The sequence below is a fragment of the Abrus precatorius genome, unplaced genomic scaffold (genome assembly GCF_003935025.1).
Source record: "Abrus precatorius isolate BTA unplaced genomic scaffold, Abrus_2018 Scaffold10, whole genome shotgun sequence".
Classification (NCBI taxonomy): domain Eukaryota; kingdom Viridiplantae; phylum Streptophyta; class Magnoliopsida; order Fabales; family Fabaceae; genus Abrus; species Abrus precatorius.
The window spans coordinates 3,557,240-3,573,337 of NW_020874292.1; the positions used below are offsets into that span (position 1 = coordinate 3,557,240).

The window sequence follows — 16,098 nt, forward strand, 5'->3', positions numbered from 1 at the left end:
TCCTTTCAAAATCATTGTTCGAGTCAAAATTATTTATTATAAGATTGTACTTCCAATAGACAATTGCACCCAAGATGTATTTCAATTTTTTTCCTCTCAAAAGAGTACAAAATCCCAACCTACTTATTGCAAATACATTACCATCGCTATGTGACCACAAAACCTTACCAACCCTTGAATCTATTTGTCATAGCAAATTGAAGCAAGACAATCGTGAACTCTTAGTACATTGATGCAACATGGAAATTACTTAATAACTTCTAATAAGTTTTCCAAAATTGAACTTTAGGACAAGCTTAAAGTTGAGTAGGGTAGTAACTATGTGTTCTTGTGAACACATTTGTGGGTCAACAAAATAAAAAAAAAAAAAAAAAAAAAAGGAAGACAACAATAGCAAATGCAACACCAAGATAGTATATTTAAGTTTCATTTACTTTCAAGATTTCTTTTCTTTATTTAAGATTTGTTTTCTTTTAATGGATAATATCATCATTTAAGATTTGTTTTCTTTTATTAGATACAATCATATTATTAACATGGTTTAAGATTTATTTCTTTTTTAATTGCTACAAAACCATATTAATTAGATTGCTCTCCCTTGTATTAACAGTTTATAAAAAGACTGCTAATATTCAAGGATTAGTCTATTTTCTAAATTTTATATTCACTATAGGTCACATGAAGAATTTGTCCACATCCAGGCTTAATAGACAACAATATTAATAATAGCACTAACAATAATTGAGAACAATATTTTATTTATTTTAATTAATAAATTTATATAAATAAAAATATAATAATTAATATTATATTGAATTTGATATGAATATAAATAAAAATGTATTTTGACTCATAAAATACTAATTCTAATTTTAATCTTGTGAGCTTTTTTTTATTTATAGGACTTTTAATTTAATAGGTTTTTTTTTGGTGCACAACTTTTTGACCCTAACCCATCTAAGAATTAGATTGAATCCTTTGAACATAACACTGGTATACCATTATCATAGTGTTACCTATGCTGAATAAGTGGAAATTTACTTTGCAAATGGAAATCCCATTCTGTCTAATACCAATAAATTCAAAACACTGTTATTTAATCAGCGGTCAATTTCATGTTATTTAATGAATCGAATATTACAAATTGTTCATCTTTTTATTAAATGATAGTCTAAATTTGAGTTATAGTATTTTTATAATAAATTCTTATAAAAAATTATAATTTAATTTTTTTCATTATTTTATTCATTCTATTTCACATTTTTCTTTTCCTTCCTACCACTTTTTCATTGTAGAATAAATTATACAACTTAATTATGCAAAAGTATTTCTTTTATTTGTACTTTATATGCATTTACTCTTAATCAGTGAGTGAAATTTTTTGATTGGTGCTTTATCGAGTACGACCAGCACAGGTTTCTTGCATAGGTAAAGAATTTTTAAATTGTCTCGAATACTTTTGTTGGATTTGGTTCGTGGTTCATGCAGACTGTATTACAATTTAAACCAGCTGAAATGAATTTATACAAAATTAACTTCCCATCGCTATTGATTAGTTGAATCATTAACATCAGTCAGTAAAAGAGTATGCTTATCATTTGTCTATTCTTCCATAATCATATGGGTTTGTACTTTGTACAAAAGCATTGGAATTTATATTTAAAAATTACTTACTAATCAACCCATCACCCTCTTCATTTTGTTTCTTTAAATTCTTTCAAACACAGACTTTAAGAGACTTCTCGTCCTTTCACGAGACCTACTCATAAGCATTCTAGGAAACACCTTCCCCTTCTTTTGCATTTTACATTCACAACCCTATCAAAATCTAACATACCAACTATCAAATAACCAAAAAACTATAATAATTAGATACAGTGATAGCCACAACTTTCTTTTTCATTTTTGAGTTTTGTTTTCTGTTAATTATGAACTGAAGATCTAGTAGTAAGAGAGGATCTCATATCCACAATAGCAGACTCATCAGCCCCTAACTTAATGGCCTCTTTGCTAGCTCTTATGAACCTTGAAACAGCTCCACGCACGTACTCGTGAGCTTCCTTCACACTCATCTTCTTGCTCATTTCATCTGGGAAACTGCTCAAGAAATGATCACCATTAAGAACAGCTGCCAATTGAACTACCTCACTCTGAAACTCGGATAGGCCTGCATTTTCTTTTGCTTCTGTGCTCCTCAGAGGTGTCACATCCGGCAAAGTCACTGGAAAACACATATTAAACTGTCTTAAAACTATGTTTTGATGACATAATAAATAAGGTTTTTATTGAGGAAGTTTCCTTGTCAAAGTTGATTTCTTTCTTGTCCTAGTTTACAGGCCATTCCTCTTTTAAGTTTATCATGTTGTAATTCATATTCAAATGTATTACCATTGAGGAATTCAAATAATTGACATGAAAAAAAAAAAAGGGTGAATGGATACCTGGACAATCCGTTCTAGGTGAACTTAACTCCCCAACAACATGCTCAAATGTTGCAGCCCATGCATCTCTGTGAGTCAAAAAGTTTGAGGAAAGGTTGAACATCTTTTTTATGGTGGCAGGAATAGAAGAGTGCTCAAACTCAGAGTTTGCGGCAGGTCCAATGCCGCCACTTATCACTGAGAAACCAGATCAAGTAGTAAATTAGTAGGCATGTCAAACCAATCAAAATCAGGTTGAAGTTTCAGAATCTAACATTTGCAGCCAAAGAGATTAGCTAAGCCAAAGTCATTTTAACCACATTACTCAAAATCAATGTCAAGTATGTCCACTTAATATGACTACAGAACAACATACCTTAATCCTTACTCTACTCAAAACACAAGGAAAAGGACAAGCACGTCCTGTAGGCTCTAGAAAAAAACTCAACTAACTAAATGCAACAGAAAGGACAATGGTCCCGGAAAAGTTAATGTTGCATCCAATAGAATAAAAACCTGCCATTGTCCTCATGATAGAACTATTAGTAGGACACAATTATCTGACATCTCTATCATAAAAAAATATGAATGCCTTTGACCAAAGAGTAGAAGCTAAAAAGGGATAAACTATGAGGATTTTCAGCTTACCAGTCCCTTTCTTGATCCAAGGAGAGACCATAATAGTGGGAACTCGAACGCCTAACCTATCGAACTTGAAGAAATAGGGAGCAGGTCCTGTGTTCCCATCTGGATTAGGAATGTTAACAAAAGGAGTCTTCACATGATCGAAAAATCCACCATGTTCATCATATGTAATGATCAGAAGAGTTTGATTCCACTGAGGGCTTGCTCTTAGAGCCTCATAAACCTCCTTAACCAGCATTTGTCCATTTGCAACATCATGAGATGGGTGGTCATCATTGGCGGGCACGCCCTTCAAGTCAAAGTACCTAGGCTCAATCACAGTCAAGGGTGGAAGCTTCCCATCTCTAGCATCTCTCTTGAACTTCAAATCAAACTGATGGAATTTGAATATGTATTTCAATTTCCTCAGATTCCTATAGAACAGAGTTGTGGGTATGTTTTGAAAATAAATCCCAAAGTCTAAGTGATTCTCATGCAGAGAGTCAAAGATGGTTTTTTGAGGATACCCTTTTGCTAATTGCCTCTTGACATGACTTGTTGAACCATGAGAAGTTGCAGAGTACACAAAAAGCCTATTGGGTTGTGTTGGACCCGGAATTGAAGAAAACCACCTATCAAAAACCGCAAATTCATTAACCAAAGCGGCATAAACTGGCACAGACTCAGGTTTAAACCCTTTCATTACTGTCTCGGAGAGGTTCTGAGACAGAGACAATGCTTGTTCCACAAATCCATTCATGGAAGGAATGGAACCACTACCAGAACCGAATACCTGTTGCAACACATCCTCAAATGAATGCCCTGGATCCGGATCCACGAACTCTGCATCATCAGTGAAGCAAATTGAATCTTGCCTTGGATTTTTAGTAGAAACCGGGTTGCATTCATCTCCTGTGACCCCATTGATTAATGGGTTGATGGCTTTTTTCATCCACCCCAACATGTGATCAAAGGAACGGTTCTCCATAACCAAAACAACAACGTTTTTTATAGGTTGCTCCTGTTGTGCCGTTACAAAAACACAAAGGAACACACTTGACAGTGTGAGAAGGAGCAAGAGAATGGAGGATCTGGGTTTGCTACTTCCCATTATTGACCTCAAAGATGGGTCTTTTGGCAAATGGGTTGGTAACTCTATGCAGAAGTGAATCCAAAAGCTTTTGAACACTGAATATGGAAGAAGTGAATGGAGTATATATATGTGAATCAAAATTCCAAATGTCAAAGTTCAGTGCAGTGGCAACAAGATATTTTGTGTAGTGAAGGCAATGTTTTCAGTCACTGTGTGTTAGAATATAGATATATAGATAGATAGGTAGATAGCAGTAGCAGAGTACAGTAAAGGAAAGCGAAGGCTCAGGTTCTGGTTTTGTGCTTTGCCTCACGCACTCACTCACTCACCTTTAATGGAAATGAAAAAGTAACGCAATTAATGGAATGTGAATGGTGGAAAGTGTCGTTTTGTGATTATTTTGCGTCGATACTTGACGACGAGCTTCTTACGTGCTCCTTTTTCGCGCAGTCAATTTACTTTTCTTTTATTCAGAATACTTCTTCCTTTTTTTAGTGCTTACACATTCCGCAGGAGTGAGACACTCAGACTACCATACCAATTTCTCTCAATAATTATATTTTAATAATTAATTTTTAAAAAATATACATAATATTTTTAAGTAAATATATAATTTTTAACTTATAATATTTTATTTAAATTTCACAAAAAAAGTATTATTAAATACTCGAGTCCACTTTATTACTCATAATAATTTTGCTTGGATCAAATAAAATTATTTCAAGCTTTAAGTGGTGTAAAAAAAATGAGTATATAATTTTTAACATTATTATCGATATAAAATTCTAGAATTTAAGTTTTTATTTTTAAAATAAAATCTGTTTTCATTAATTATATATATATATATATATATATATATTGAATTAATAAAAAAAATATAACACGTTTAAGATATACCAAGATAACATTTTATTTTATTTTATTTTATTTCATTGTGACACGTTGGTTTTGGGGAATAGTTTATGCAAAGCCACCACTTTTGCTATTATGACAGATTAACATGATATCCACTTGTGTTGGGTTTTCTCTTTGGGACATCATAACGATGGTTTAAGATTTTGTAATCACGAAAATGCTTCTTACAACAACAAAAATTGATTCATAATTTGGCAATTTGCGAATGATATGGTCAATTGTCAGAGCTTGAACCTCTTAGTTGTCATTGTATACTTTTCCTGTCTTATATTAGACCAGACGTTATTTAAGCATTTTTTATTTATTTCATATTATTTATTATTTTAAAAATATTTTTAATTTATGATTATTATTTTTAAATTATAAAAAATAAATACTTGTTTTAAAAATATCAATTATTAAAAAATTTATGTCTTAGTTTATTATACAATTTACGTTAACAAAATCACATATTATTTAGTAATATAATAATAACTTTTCTAGCCTGTTGAAGTATACACAATAGTAACTGATATATAATATTTTTTTATTGAAAATTATATTAAATTATTAATTATATGCATTGATAACTTTAATTGTTATATTATTATTTATTAATTTTTTTATCACATCTTTTCGAGAGAATATTACATAAATTATTTTTTAATATTCCTTCTAGTCTTTTTTTTATAAAAAATAACTATTCTTATTTTTTGTCCTAAATATAAAAAAATAAAAATTTATTTTAAAATATATTAATTATTAAATTATTTTCATATTTTTATTTATTATGAGATTTGTGTTAATAATGCACTTACCTTTGACCTATATAAATTAATATAATTTTTTGATAATTTTTATGGTATCTTATAAATTAAGAAAATATTTTATATTCTCTTTAAAATGATTATTACAATTGATTTTATAGTAATAGACAGTAAAATTAGTTATTTATTTAAAAAAATATTAATATTTTTAAATTTTAAAAAATTGAATGAATTTTAATAATTTGAATAGAGTATATAATATCTTCTCAAATTTATAAGTATCGTATCAAACACATTTTCATTTATTTAATATATTAATTATCAATTTAACTATTTATTATTGTATATATTTTTAAAATATATATTAAATGTATCACATATAACTAATTTTTTATTAATATTAATATATTATTTTTATAAATGCAATCACACATAATATTGAATAAACATTAATTTTTAAATAATATATTTATTTAATAGAAATTATTTTTTCAACTAGTTACTATAATAAGATTCAATCTCGGTAAATTTTTATATAAATCTATATAAGAGAAAAACTCAGTATAAAAAATAATAAATTAAAAATAAATTAAAAATAAATTATTTTATTATATTTAAAAAAATTAAATATGAAATATTTAAAAAGAATAGAAAAACATAAATTATTTTTAATTTATAAAAAATATTTTATGAATTTTTTATATTATTTTTTTCTCTTACAATAATTTCTCTAGAAGTTTACTCAAATTAGTTTTAACTCTATTATTTACTCGTTGTATTTGGATAGAGTAATTTTAAATTATTAAATTACTTCTATTTGCATCTAAGAGAAAGATTTTTAAAAATATTATAAAATTTTAATTGAATAATTTTTATATTAAATTGAAGTAATTTAAAATGACACCTATTTATAAAAAAAAAAAGATAAAAATTCATATATTATACTTAATGCTTTTTGAATGATTGTTAACAACTTTTCTCGTACTTTATTTTAAATTATCTTTCATTGTTAATTTTACATTTTCTAAAATTTTATCAAACCTAAATAAAAACAATTGTTATCAACTAACTATTACGATAATTTTCAATGATAGTTTTAATAGAAATATTTTTGTAAAATTATAATATTTTAAAAAAATTAATTATTTCTAAAAATATGTATATCAATACAAGTGACCTTTAACATGAGATATAGAATAATTGACAAATGGAGGTTTAGCTTTGTAATTATACTTGTTTTTGGTAAATTTAAATTATATGTTGTTTTGTTACATTTTAAGCAGTCTATTAATTTCATGGATGTGATTGGAGAATAATTTTGTCGCGTAGTAGAGTGAGTTGTGTTCACGAGACCAAGAACAAACAATGACGTGCGTTAGAATCCTAAGATCGTAGTAGTTTGAAGGACGTGAATCTTGAATGGCTTCTTCATATTTTATTTTATTTTTGTTTTCTTTGTCCTTTTTTAACTTATATTTTCTCGTGAAAAAAAAAATCGTTTTGTACAAATAAGTGATATAATCATAATCAAATAATTAAGTTATCTGGATATTAAATTAAATAATGTATACAATTGTCTGTATAAATATAATATTCTCGTGACGAAGGAAGTCGATTTCTGCCTAGTTGGTATTGAAATATATTTCAATTTAAATGATGATATTCAAGTGTGAAAGCCGAAATCAACCTGAAATTTATCACCATGGATTAATAAAAGAGAGAGAAGGAATTAAATATTAAATAACATTTTCGAATGAAAAGTAATATTTATATATTAAATTTGCATACCTTTTTTATAAATTAGAAAAATAAAAATAAAAAACTGTTGCTAAAACAGCATAATTGTTTCAGAATAAAGGTAAGCCCAAAACAAAAACGAAACTTTATTCCCTGCCCATATCAGATTGAATGTACTGCTTTCTTTTATATTAAGATAAAATAATTAAAATAAAAAAAGGGAGGCTGTGGAAAGTGGAAACGGGCAACATGGAAGCGTTTGAGGGGACGAATGAAGAAATTGTATAGACTGCAGGGACCCCTCGCATTTTATATTATATTTGAGGCAAATCGGTGGGCAATTGAGTAAGCACAAAGGGTTGCATGTGAAGAGAAACTGTAAATTTTTATTTTATTTTTTAGTGTTGGGAGCCCGTGAGACGAGAAAATAACAAAAGAAAATGTCAATTTTCATACTTAACGACCAAGGCTGTGCCTGGGAATGGGATGCTGTCGGTGCTGGTTCTCAAAGATGTGTGATATTACTGTGTCTGTGACACGCTATGCCTTTTACTTTTGATTTTTTTATGTTCTTAAAAAGAAAGGTGGATGAAAAAGGGGAGAGGCATTTCTTTTTTTGTGTGAGAGAAGAGATATCATTAAAATTACGATGTGAGGACGGGCCAACAGGGCCCAGAAACCGAGGAGACTGCAAATTAGAGGGTGAGATGGGCCACACTCTATTTTATGATGGAGAGTTCCAGGCCTAACAATGTTGTGCTGTCAGTCCTCACGGTCACCAAATGTTCCGCTCACTCTCAGGCTCTGCCTCCACACATTACATAATACCTACACGTACGTATACTACTATATAGCACAAAAAGAATTTTATAAAAAAAGACTGATTAAAACAACAATTGACTCAATCTAGATAATTTTTTTAATGAACGCTTCTATCGATAAAAAATACAAAATAAAAAATAATCAAATTAAACTTGAATAAATAAATTAAAATTTATTTATAACACTTGTAAAACTTTTTACATGTTTGGAATCGAATACTTATATTAATTAATGAAAAGATTTCATAAATTTGAAACTAATCTAAGCTGACCCATAATCTTATAAACCAAACTTGCATATGCACTAATTCAGCGTATGGTTTTCATGAGTAACTCTTTCAAGAAGAAACTGGACCTTGTAATGTGTTCCAAAACCTGTTCTGTAATCTCCTTTATTTTCATATTATACACATTGACTCTTATCAGTTGTTAATAACTCAGCAGTACTGCAAATTACTCAAATTTTTATTGATAAATTACAAACATCATCATCACAAAAATCATTATTCCCGATGAGCTCAATCCTGATCAATTGATTTATGAGCTATAATTTCTGGAAAAAATGGATAGCAACTTTGCTATATGCCGTTTGTTCTTGTACACAATCTCCAGGGTTGATGACACTGCAAAACCTAAAATTACAAGCAGCGAGGGATGACCCCATCCCAATTTTCAGAAAGCGCAATACCAAAACGCTAAAATGCTTTTTAACATTTTCCTCGTATATATAAATGTAGTTGTAAAAAATTTCAGAAGATAAACATGCCAAGCGGTGCCCTCCAAAATTTCAATTGACTTCAGCTTGGCCTCTAAACTAAAAAAGTCTGGCTTCTTCCTCTAATCAAACTCGCTTCAAGTACGTTAGTAAGCCTAAGCCAGCAACAAGTGCAGCTCCTGCAGCAACGGCACTATATGCTGAGGCCCATGCATCTGAAGTAGCATAATTTCCGGAACGAGAACCTCTCGCTTTACCAGCGGCTCCTACGGAGTCTAAATGCAATTTCAATCCCTACAAAATTCATCAATTTGAAGTTAAACTCCCTTTGAGGCCCATAATATAAATACCTTTACCATAAATGTCAAGTTCAAAATCTACAAACGGCCCTTCTGTAAACAAAAGTTTTAAGGCAGGGCCCCTTGCACCATAAGTCCAATTTTGGTAAGCCTAAAGTTTGCTATTCCCTTTTGATATTTGTGATCCTATATAAAACTAAAATTAAAACCAAAAAAGAAAGACCCATCATATCCTATCATGCACTAAATGAAGATTTCCTTCAGATCAACAAATCTACACCCTCTTCAAAAAATTAAAAAGAAAATTCAGGATACAGGCCTAGCAAACATATCTACTATACCTTCAAACCAGCTGTCCTTGCGTGATCCACAGCTGCTGCAAGATCACTGTCTGAAGCCAATACAACTTTATCATGATCTTCGTCTTCGTACTACAAAGACAAATATTGGCCAGCTTTTCTTAGGAGAAGCGGGTAACACATCAACTAAACCTCAACAGTATAAATATAATGTCTTTAGAAGTACCAGAATTTGGGGAAGGTTGGTAGGGTCAATATCATCACCAAGTCTCTGAAGGATTGAAGTCATAACGTCAGTCATGCTCCGGGTATCTGAAATTGCAAGCAACCACTCAACTGATAGTTTTCTACTTATATTTTGTGAAATAAGGTAACTCCATGCAAGAATAAGTTACATAGAGAAAATATAGAAGTGCTGTTATTCTATCCTCTTTTTCTTGATTGAGAATAAATAGAAGGAAAAATAAGAAACCTTCTTAAAAAGAAAACCAGCAATCCAAGAAAAAAGAAGAAAACAATACAGAACACCCCCCCCCCCCCTCTCTCTCTCTTTCCAAAAACAAAAATCCATTACTTATTTAAGACAAAAGCCCAAGCAAGCAGACGAGTATGCCTATTCAATACTACTATAGTCTACCATCCACAGCCCTACCTATCAATGCACATGCAACCCAATCATTTCAGAGACTCAAAGACTGGGTATAAGCATTTACTGAAACCATCATTATATGCTGTCAGATAGTAGGAAAAAAAGAAGATAAAAATCTGATAAGTAGCATGTGATAGTGTGCATACCACACGTAAATCTATGCATTCTGCCCTTCTTATCTTGTATTTTGAAGGAAAATGTATTGGGCATGCTTGATGTAAGATATGGAATGGATCTCCCTGTTTCTCCTCCCTCAGAAGCCACTTTCAAGGAACTGTCACTGATATATAATCAAAGTCTGTGTTAGTACATAAAAAATTGGAAATATTTTTTCAAATAACTTCAATGCATATATAACCTTCGTGTATCATCGTCATCATCATTTGGATTTAGGGCCATGGCTGAATCCCAAAATCTTTGCATCAAGGTGGTAGCAGCTTCATTGTTCCCAACCTAATTAGTGGGGGAAAAGGCACCATCATTAAAAAACAGAGAAATTATATATAAAAGGAATTCTGGCAGCACAGTGTTTTCCCTTTAACAACTAACATCAGCATTTCGTTCTAACTTTTGTTAGTAAAAGAATCAAGGATAGAATGATATACTTTTCAGGAAAAATAGTTGAATCTTGTTCAATTTTATCTTTGGCTATGATGCACAAATACATGGTTTTATGAAAAGAAGCTTCATATTTACCGGAGAAAGAAAAGATGTTTTTCCCACCCCTTGGGTTTGAGCTAGATGACTTCACCATTATATTTTTCAAGTTGAAAGCTACAATTTGGAGGCCACACCACACCCTTCATTGGTGCATTAAAATGCAGCAATCATCATGTTATTAAATTTGTTGGTCCTAAACTGTTGGGAACTGCAGATGTTTTGGTCCATCATATTTCAGTTTCACATTCCTTTCTCTTCTTATCATCCAATCATGTACTCTTAAGAAAATCTTATATATGAAACAACAGGGATTTAAATTAGTTGCCTTAGATTAATCATTTGTAGTAGGGGAATAATAAATTAATAACGCTTTCGGATTCATAATTCCCAAAGACCTAAAATACATGGGTGATGACCAAAACAGAAGTAGGATCTTGCCAGATTTAGAACAAAATGCATATTCTAGAACTACACATCATTTATGTTGAAATATTAACCGTTCAGAAAGTGTAGTTTCAAACTTGCATCTGGTTTAACAATATCAAAAAAACCAAACCAAGGACAAGGAAAGTTACAAAATTTTGTCAACAAGAATCATGCTAAAAGCTATGTTAAATTATCCCATTTTCATAGAACAAAGATTCAACCACAGTAGGGCGTCAACACAGTCCAAGATAGATAGCACACCTGACTTACTGTCGCCACAGCAGCATGAGTGACATGAATCACATCAACCACAGCAACTACACTGCCATCTGTTTTCAACCACCCAACCCAAGTCAAAAGAAATATTGATACACAAACTTCTTCAGTCTTCCCCATATATCATTCATTACCTCTATCAACCACAGGAAGATGCAAAAATTTTCCATCATGCATAGTGTGAAGTGCATCAACAATTGGTGTATCAATTACTACGCATTCTGGATTTGGAGTCATGACCTGCATGTTTTGTTGCGTATATATCAAATAAGAGCAACAAGAAAAGGATGAACACTCAGACTGACCAATGTTTTTTTTTTTTAAAACATGATAGGAAATATATGATCTTAAACATTACTAGATCTAGATGTTACAAAATCAAAGAATGGAAAAGGGAGACAAAAGTAAACTATTTCTTCTAAACAATGTAAATATAAAACAAGGTACCTTCTCCACAGGAGTTGACTCTGGAGGAAGATTTTGTGCAATTACCCGCATCAAGATATCCTTTGAACTGAAAATGTGTATGCAGACATCAAAATTGATCTAAGCATACATAACAACAATTTGACAATTGGGGGTAAAGCAAAAGGAACATTCCAGCAAAAGGGATTGCGAGACTGCCAGCAATGTCAAATTTGTAAATGGCTATAAACTTACGTAAAGATGCCACGGGGTTTACTGTCAACTGCCACAACAGCACAACTTGTGCGGTGTTCAACCATCTTCTTTGTTGTTGTCAGAACTGAGTCTGTTGGTGAAACTGTTACAAGCCTAAAAAGTGCCACTATCTGTTAAAGTAACTTGGACAGTATCGAATCATGCAGACAGATTTCGATTTAAGTAATATTTTCTTCAACTCAAAAAACAGAAGGTATTACCTACTTTGAATTCTCAGGAATGATTGTAGACAGTGATGGCTTGAATATCTGCTCCCTAAGAGTCTCAATGAATGATGTATTGGACTCTGTGCAAAGATCAAATTAGTATGAAATAAAACCTAGGCGTAAAAACTATTAAGCTAACTACACCCGTGACAATTTCCAAGTATGCTATCATAGAAATCAAAGAGCCAAGAGTGACAAAGGAAATACTCTACAAACCAGAACCAGATGTTCCCCAATGTTTTTCAACTCCTTCAACGGCTGCTGCAATTGCTTTTCCTTTCTCCGCTGCCCTTTCCATACGGGCAATAGCATCATACAAACACTTTGCTATGTCAAGTAAAGCCAAAACTTCTCCATTCTCCACCACAGGTAAATGTCTGAATTTCCCTGTCAACAGTTGCTCCGTATTCAAAAGGCAAGATACAGACTAGCAACAAAATTGAAAAGTTGAGTGTCTCTATATACACTACCAACCTTGCACCATTTTTTGGAGGGCTTCCACAGCAAGAGTTTCAGAAAGGACAAATACCGGATTCCTTGTCATAACTTTGGAAACAGGTGTATCTTCAAGATTAACCTCTTTGGCAATAACTCTTGTTGCAATATCCTTTAATCACAAAATAGGACAGGAAGCTATGTAAGAGACAACTGCAGAAATCCAGGAAAAGTCTCAATACTTTCCTTTCTTTCTGGTTAATTTGAGAGAAAAACAAGTTTGCGTCATACCTTGTCTGTGAGGATTCCGCAGAGCAAAGCATTAGAATCAGTTAGTAATAAAGCATCCACTCTGCGGGCAGCCATCCGACGGCAAGCTTCATAGACAGTTGTTGTTTCAGGTACAGTCAGGGCCTTTGTAAGTCGCAATGATTTCACTGTTCGCTCACCTGTTAATACCCTGTTCCAAATCCAAGTACAAACCAGGCAACAGCCCATGATTTAAATTGATAAACCCTTCACTGTTTTATCTTCTCTTCTTAGACACTTTATCATAAATTTGCAAAAATAATAATCTAATTGAGTGCATTTAAGAACTCATGAAATGAATTCAAGCTTCTCTAGTCAACCCTTTAGAAGTCAACTAATTTGTTATAAAAATATGTGATTAAAGAATGAAGATTCTTATATAGATACTCAGGTCATGAATCATGATCATATACTTCTGTAGCGGACAACTGAATCAAAATTATAAGGGAGAAGAGGAAAATTCTTGGATAGATAGAGTCCATATTTGCTTTGAGGCTCAACAGCTCATATTTTCTGTGCAGTCCACAAACACAGTGTTATTATGGACTATGAGCGCATTTGAAAGACGCTGATGGACATAGTTTATAGCTCCCATATGCTCTTTTCAGCTTATTGCAAGAAAGTTTACTGTCAAAATTTATGGCATAAGCCCTCATGTAAAGAGAACTTATATTAGGAAAATGATATTAAAAGAAGAGTTCCAATCAAGTTAAGTCGACGATTGCAGCATAGAAACTGATCCCAACCACTACGCCATCAAAGTCAAAGCCCTTTATTAACATTATTGTCAACCAAACCAATCAGGCAAGACTTTTGCAATTATGGCACTGTATACTATAACCTGAATAGCTGCTCCCAAAAGTGAAAAACATAATAAGACCACAAGAATAGCTTCTGTTACAAATTCATAATATTTCAAATTATCATGATTAAATAATAAACAGAGAGTAGATGAAATCATCAAACGTATACAAGATAAAAGGATTTTGGATTCTTAAAAATAGTAAAATACACTGCTCAATCTGGATTAAATAAAAAAGAATTTTAAAAAGGTTTAAGAATCAAATTAAATGTTCAGCAATTTAAGCGCGGAAGCACAAGGAAAGATTCTATCAGAGAATATCAACAATTTGGAATAACGATAGAGCAACATACATGGGTCGCGAAGACGAAATAGATTTTCGAGCATTAGAGTGAAGCGCTCCTGATTCAGAGGGTTTCTTCGAAGACGAAATACTCTTTCGTGAGAGGTTAGTTTGACTTGCCATATTCCCTTCCTTTCCGTTCCAATACCGCTGCAACAAAAGCAGAGTGATGAGTTCACGAGAAATCGAATAGAGAAACAAAAAGTGAAAATCAAAGTCTAAGAGAGTCATACAAGCTAGGTTACTACAGCTCCGATTTGAAACAGAATGACTTGGAAGGAGAATCGGTGAATATGGTCGGAAAATAGGATTCCGGTGATCGACGGTAGCGAGCGGGAAAGAGGAGAAAGGAGAGAGAAGCAAGGGAACCCTAGAGAGAGAGAGAGAGAGAGAGAGGAGAAGAGAAGAAAAGAAGAATTTCAACACTTTACAGATGGGGCAATTGCAAGCGTGCATGTCGGCTATTCCTTTTATGTTGGAATACGTAAATAAAAGAAGGAAACATCAGGTGAATGATATATGAACTTTTCACGTGTCACTGTAAAATGTGAGCCGTCAAAATTTCAAGTCGCTATGAGAAGTAAGAATAACCATTTCTGTTGCTTCGGGTAAGAAGGAATAAACAAGATGAAGATTTAAAAGTAGATTAAAATGGTACATACCTACATATTGGTCTCTTACATGTTCGGGAGGTAGTTGTTGTCTGCCTCGGAATATACTACCTCTCGTCGTGTGTTGTAAATATAAATACTTAAAAAGGTCCAATAAATTGAGATTTTCCTGTTAGGTTAGGTCATTTCGAGTTCAAATTAATATATTATAAATGAATGTATTTACTTTCGTGGATAAAGAAAAAGTATTTGTTAACACAAATCTTATACTACAATTCAATCTTAGTTATAAAAAATAAGAATTTAATTCATTTAAATTAATAAAAAAAAGTTATATGTTATAAATTTATATATAATTACAGAAATTTTCATATAATTTTTATATAATTAATGGTCAAGTTAATATCTTATATGTTAAATGAATACTCTACTTTTATAGGTAAAGGTTGAATATTTTATTAACACAAACTTACAATAAATAAAGGTATAAAAAGAACTTAATAATTAATGCATTTGAAAATTAGTTTTTTATTTCTTATATTAAGGATAAAAAATATTAGTAGTTATTTCTTATAAATAAAATTAGATATAATAATAAATATAGAGTACAAAAAGAATTTAACAATTAATACATTTAAAATTTTATCTTTATTTTTTATATTTAATAAAAAATATTGAAAGTTGTTTGTTATAAATCGAATGAGAGGTAGCAAAGCTTTCTATCCTATTCAATGTTATACAACTTGAAAATTTTTATCTTTATTTATTGTGAAATTTTTGTTGATAAAACACTTATTCGTAAGTGTATATATTCATTTATTTAATGCATGAGTCAATAATTTGACCATTTATTATTATTATTATTTTTGGATGTCTATTGTTATCTTTGTATATTTATTGCTATTCCAATTTAAGAAAGTTTTAGGAAAAAAATCTATATATCCTCTGTAACGACATTGTCAATGATTTATTTTCAATAACTTGATTTAGAACAATAACTTGATTTAGATGTTCTTCTCTATAACGACATT

At 31.3% G+C, this 16,098-nt stretch overlaps 2 protein-coding genes across 3 annotated transcripts; both read right to left on the reverse strand.

Moving 5' to 3' along the window:
- Nucleotides 1-1,593: 1,593 nt before the first annotated feature.
- On the reverse strand, nt 1,594-4,366 carry LOC113852855 (non-specific phospholipase C6). The gene is made up of 3 exons (XM_027483242.1): nt 3,069-4,366; nt 2,442-2,618; nt 1,594-2,221 (listed from the first exon to the last, which is right to left on the reverse strand). The coding sequence occupies exons 1-3, from the start codon at nt 4,153-4,155 to the stop codon at nt 1,923-1,925; spliced, it is 1,563 nt and encodes a 520-aa protein (XP_027339043.1). The 5' UTR covers nt 4,156-4,366; the 3' UTR covers nt 1,594-1,922.
- A 4,436-nt stretch (nt 4,367-8,802) lies between these two features.
- Nucleotides 8,803-14,946, reverse strand: LOC113865613 (CBS domain-containing protein CBSCBSPB1). 2 transcript variants are annotated; one of them, XM_027500300.1, is made up of 15 exons: nt 14,690-14,946; nt 14,467-14,606; nt 13,294-13,462; nt 13,042-13,174; nt 12,784-12,954; nt 12,566-12,647; nt 12,341-12,454; nt 12,128-12,194; nt 11,815-11,920; nt 11,666-11,733; nt 10,677-10,771; nt 10,465-10,598; nt 9,896-9,981; nt 9,712-9,801; nt 8,803-9,365 (listed from the first exon to the last, which is right to left on the reverse strand). In XM_027500300.1, the coding sequence occupies exons 2-15, from the start codon at nt 14,577-14,579 to the stop codon at nt 9,198-9,200; spliced, it is 1,596 nt and encodes a 531-aa protein (XP_027356101.1). In that variant the 5' UTR covers nt 14,580-14,606; nt 14,690-14,946; the 3' UTR covers nt 8,803-9,197. The 2 variants fall into 2 exon arrangements, with proteins under 2 accessions (XP_027356101.1, XP_027356109.1); XM_027500308.1 differs by having other exon boundaries at nt 8,917-9,365; nt 12,799-12,954; nt 14,690-14,900.
- Between the last annotated feature and the right edge of the window lie 1,152 nt (nt 14,947-16,098).

Coding starts and splice junctions, on each gene's coding strand:
- LOC113852855 (XM_027483242.1), bottom strand. CDS start 4,155: ATGGGAAGTAGCAAACCCAGATCCTCCATTCTCTTGCTCCTTCTCACA. Junction 2,619..3,068: donor TTGGATCAAGAAAGGGACTG/GTAAGCTGAAAA, acceptor CTGGTTTCTCAG/TGATAAGTGGCGGCATTGGA. Junction 2,222..2,441: donor ACCTAGAACGGATTGTCCAG/GTATCCATTCAC, acceptor TGTGTTTTCCAG/TGACTTTGCCGGATGTGACA.
- LOC113865613 (XM_027500300.1), bottom strand. CDS start 14,579: ATGGCAAGTCAAACTAACCTCTCACGAAAGAGTATTTCGTCTTCGAAG. Junction 13,175..13,293: donor GCGGAATCCTCACAGACAAG/GTATGACGCAAA, acceptor TTGTGATTAAAG/GATATTGCAACAAGAGTTAT. Junction 11,734..11,814: donor TCTTCCTGTGGTTGATAGAG/GTAATGAATGAT, acceptor GGTTGAAAACAG/ATGGCAGTGTAGTTGCTGTG.